The sequence below is a fragment of the Octodon degus genome, unplaced genomic scaffold, assembly GCF_000260255.1.
Source record: "Octodon degus isolate 3935 unplaced genomic scaffold, OctDeg1.0 scaffold00003, whole genome shotgun sequence".
NCBI lineage: Eukaryota > Metazoa > Chordata > Mammalia > Rodentia > Octodontidae > Octodon > Octodon degus.
This window is the reverse complement of record NW_004524579.1, coordinates 23,579,558-23,583,111: the sequence shown is the minus strand read 5'-3', so window position 1 is coordinate 23,583,111 and position 3,554 is coordinate 23,579,558. Positions and strand designations below refer to the sequence as shown.

Sequence of the window (3,554 nt, the reverse complement as noted above, 5' to 3'; positions counted from 1 at the left end):
AGAAATTCCATGAAAATTTAACATTAGTGAATCTATTCATTTAATTTATGTCAGTAACAGATTAATGGCCAAATAGGATTATCTTGGAAATAGTCTAACTACTCATTGCTTTAATTATCACCGTACTGAAAGTTACAAGGCCAGGAAAAAGAAATAAAAAGTAAAGCCATCTTAAAAATGAAGGAGAAAACTTCCATGTTTATAAAAAGGACCATCTCCCAAACCCCAGAGAATTTATACACCACTAGAACCAATGAGAAAGTTTAATAAAGGTGCTAGTATACGATTAATATACAAAAATTAATAGACATAGCAAGACATTAAAGAAGTTAATTAAAAAACATTCTGTATGCTGTCAATTATATAGTTCTTCAAACAGCAACATAAAAGAGTTTTCTGGGTAAAAGATAAGTTGTATTGAAGGATATATAAGAGGACATAAATAAAAAGACAAATATGTTCATGGATGAAAAAGAGCCAGACTCTTTAAGATCCAGAATTTCCCAGGTTTCTCTCCAAATGGAATGCACTATAGTCAGATTCCCAAAAGGCAATACCTCACTGCTTAAGCTACTACTGATATTTGCATAGAACCATAAAGGACCTAATATTGCCAATATAATTTTGAATAATGAAAGAATATGAACAATATTAATAAGATAGGGACATTTACCCTGCTAGATATAAGACATTATAGATTTCTGATAAATAAAGTAGAGTAATATTGGTAGAAGGTTGAATAAAGTAGACCAATAGAATAATCGAGAAACACACATAGGAATGGTATTACAAATTAGACAGAAAAGATGAACTGTTTAGTCACTGGTGTTTGAACAATTCTCCAACCATTTGGGAAAAGTAAAATTAGATCCTTACCTCTTATTATGTACAAAAATAACTTCCAGATGGGCTACAGAGTTAAATGTGAAAAAGCAAAACTGTGAACTTTTTAGAAGAAATTTTAAAGGGAATGTCTTTTATCTTAATTTAGGACTGGTGTTTCTTTGGTTGTACTCTTTTTGGGGAGGAGGACTTGGAAATGAAACAAAGGTCTTGGACTGAGCTATATTCTCAATATTTTTTCAAATTTTGTTTAAAAATATTTTTAACTGCACTAAGTTGCTTAGTGTAGCCTCAAACATACACTCTTCTCGATCAGCTTCAGGAGGAGGTTTCTCAATCAAAATCACAAACAACAAAGGAAAATGGTTAATAAACTACATCAAAACAAGAAAAACAATCTGCATAATTAAATACACCATAGACAGACGAAAGAGAATAAAAATGAAATAAAAGGGATAGAAAAGGAGCCTAAGTCTTCAAATAAGGGAAATATAAGTTAAAACTGTAAAGAGCTATACGAACACAGAACAAAAGTTCTATACACACTGAATAGAAATTAGCAAATATTAATAATGATGACGGGTTAGGCACCCCTCTACACAGCTGGTAGAAATTAATGTAGCGTGCTGTCCTCATTTTGGAGGGTGGTTTTAGCATGCTTACTAAACGGAAGATGAGCACACTCCAGGGCCCGTCAGCTCTGCTGATCGCTGTCTGCTTAGAGCAGTTCTTACACATGTGCAGCAGGAAAATGTACAAAAGAATTCACTTCGGTGCCATTTGCAAAGGTTAGGTGAGACAGCTGACATGTCCAGTGGTAGAAGAGTGAGTACACTCCAGAGCAGTCTTTACTCAGTGATCATGATACAGCAGTTGGATGAAAGAACTAAAGTGATTGGCATCAGCACGGTAATCCTGAGAGGATAATATTAGTAGGGAAGAAAAGCAACTTGCAGAAAGGTGTGTGGTGATGATAAGGGGAACAGTGGAACAACTCCAGCTGCAGTGATGCTGCCGTGGGGCTACAGGGGTCAGCCCCAGGGATCCTTGTGCACTTCATGGCAACCTGGTAAGGCAGGTAGTGGTGACATCCCCACTGTGCAGATGAGGAGCCAGGGGTAGTGAGATGGGCATGCTGGGGTTATTTAGGTGAAATTCAGAAACAGTACAAGGTACATCGCAAAGTACTGTATCCTCTTTATGGAATCGTACATGTGCAAACCCAAATTCATAGGAATGGTATGCACCAAGTTGCAGGTAGTATTGATTGTGGAGTGAGAGTAGGAGGGAGACCTTAGGAGTATCTTTCATGATTTATTTCTTTTAAAAGAGGGCGATCTGAAGCAACTGGGCAGAATGTAGATACCTCTTACATCCAGGTGATGTGTACCTGAATGCCTGCCACTATTTTCCATCATTTTCTGTATGTTTTAAATGTTGCAATGTAAAATTTAGAAATGACTGAAAGAATCAAATTTATCAAAGAAAGAACAGGGTGGTTCAAGACAAAAACTTGGTGCTTAGATGGGGTGGGAAGGACTAACCTGACTTTTACACACGTAATCGTGGAGACGTGATGATGAAAACCTGCGGGCAGAGAGAACAGGTTAGAATGGGAGTCCAAGGCTTCGCACTCATTATCCGTCGGACTTTTGGCAAGTGATTTAACTTTTCTAAGTTTCTCCAGTTACTTCATTTGCAAGACATAGCTAAGGGTGTCTCCTCCTTGGATTGTTGGAAAGAATAGTGGGGGGAAAAATCCATGTTGAACAGCGAACAGCAGCTGAGAATAGTTATCAGCACTGTTTTCCAGAAAAGGAGCTCTAAGGAAATCTGTAGTTGTGTTGGGGTCTGAGCTACAACCACTGTGCCAACTACTGTGGTCATTTTTCTGATTTTGGACAAATAGCAATCAAAGGCAAGGCCAGCCCTCAAGTTTATAGAGATGTAGGAACAAATCAATTTACTGAAATGAGGACTGTCCATTTAGGAAGAAACTAGGAGCCCAGTTATAGGACTTGGACACTGACCACACACGAGGCAAACCTCAGCCTTGCCAGAGGCTGGAGGGATGTAAGGAGCCCTTAGATCTCAGCAGGAAGCTGCTCTTGACTTTGCAAGAACTCTTTCTGTGGGTGGACCATTAAGGCTTCGAATTGATTCTTTCTCTCTTCTGGTCTTTTTGTGACTTTTTTTGCATCTGTGTGAACAGGGGAGCGTAGGCTGGAAAATGAAAAGGACAATTTTGAAAAGGGAGCTGAAGACAAATTCATGGTGGATGCCCCAGATTTGGGGCAGCTGATCAAGATCAATGTGGGCCACAACAACAAAGGGGGGTCTGCCGGTTGGTTCCTGTCGAAGGTGGGTTTCATTGCTTGTCTGTGGCTCCTGGGGCCTGGGAGAGGGATTTCTGCTTCTTCTGAGGACACATTTCAGTCTGTCATCCCTCTCTCAGTCTACCTGCCTCCTGCCTGCTGCCTAAGCACCCTGGCCAGCTATGCTGCCCTCCTGCTGGCCTCTGAGACTTTGCCCTTTTTAAGACCTTCCTAAAAAGCCCAGTTCTCTTTTCTCACCCAACCAGGGCCTAGACACCCCTCAGTCCTATATCCTGAAGCTCTCTCTGATTCTGGTCCATTTGGCTCCCCATTTGCTCTATTTCTCTCTCTCTCTCTCTCTCTCTCTCTCTCTCTCTCTCTCTCTCTCTCTCTCTC

The 3,554-nt window shown here is 40.0% G+C and overlaps 1 protein-coding gene across 2 annotated transcripts in view; it reads left to right on the top strand.

Moving 5' to 3' along the window:
* Loxhd1 (lipoxygenase homology domains 1) overlaps positions 1–3,554 on the top strand; it is a 175,933-nt gene that overhangs the window by 45,498 nt on the left and 126,881 nt on the right. For both annotated transcript variants that reach the window (XM_004623623.1, XM_004623622.1), the window contains exon 6: positions 3,056–3,204. In XM_004623623.1, the coding sequence (XP_004623680.1) occupies positions 3,056–3,204 (149 nt within the window). The remainder of the gene's footprint in view (positions 1–3,055; positions 3,205–3,554) is intronic.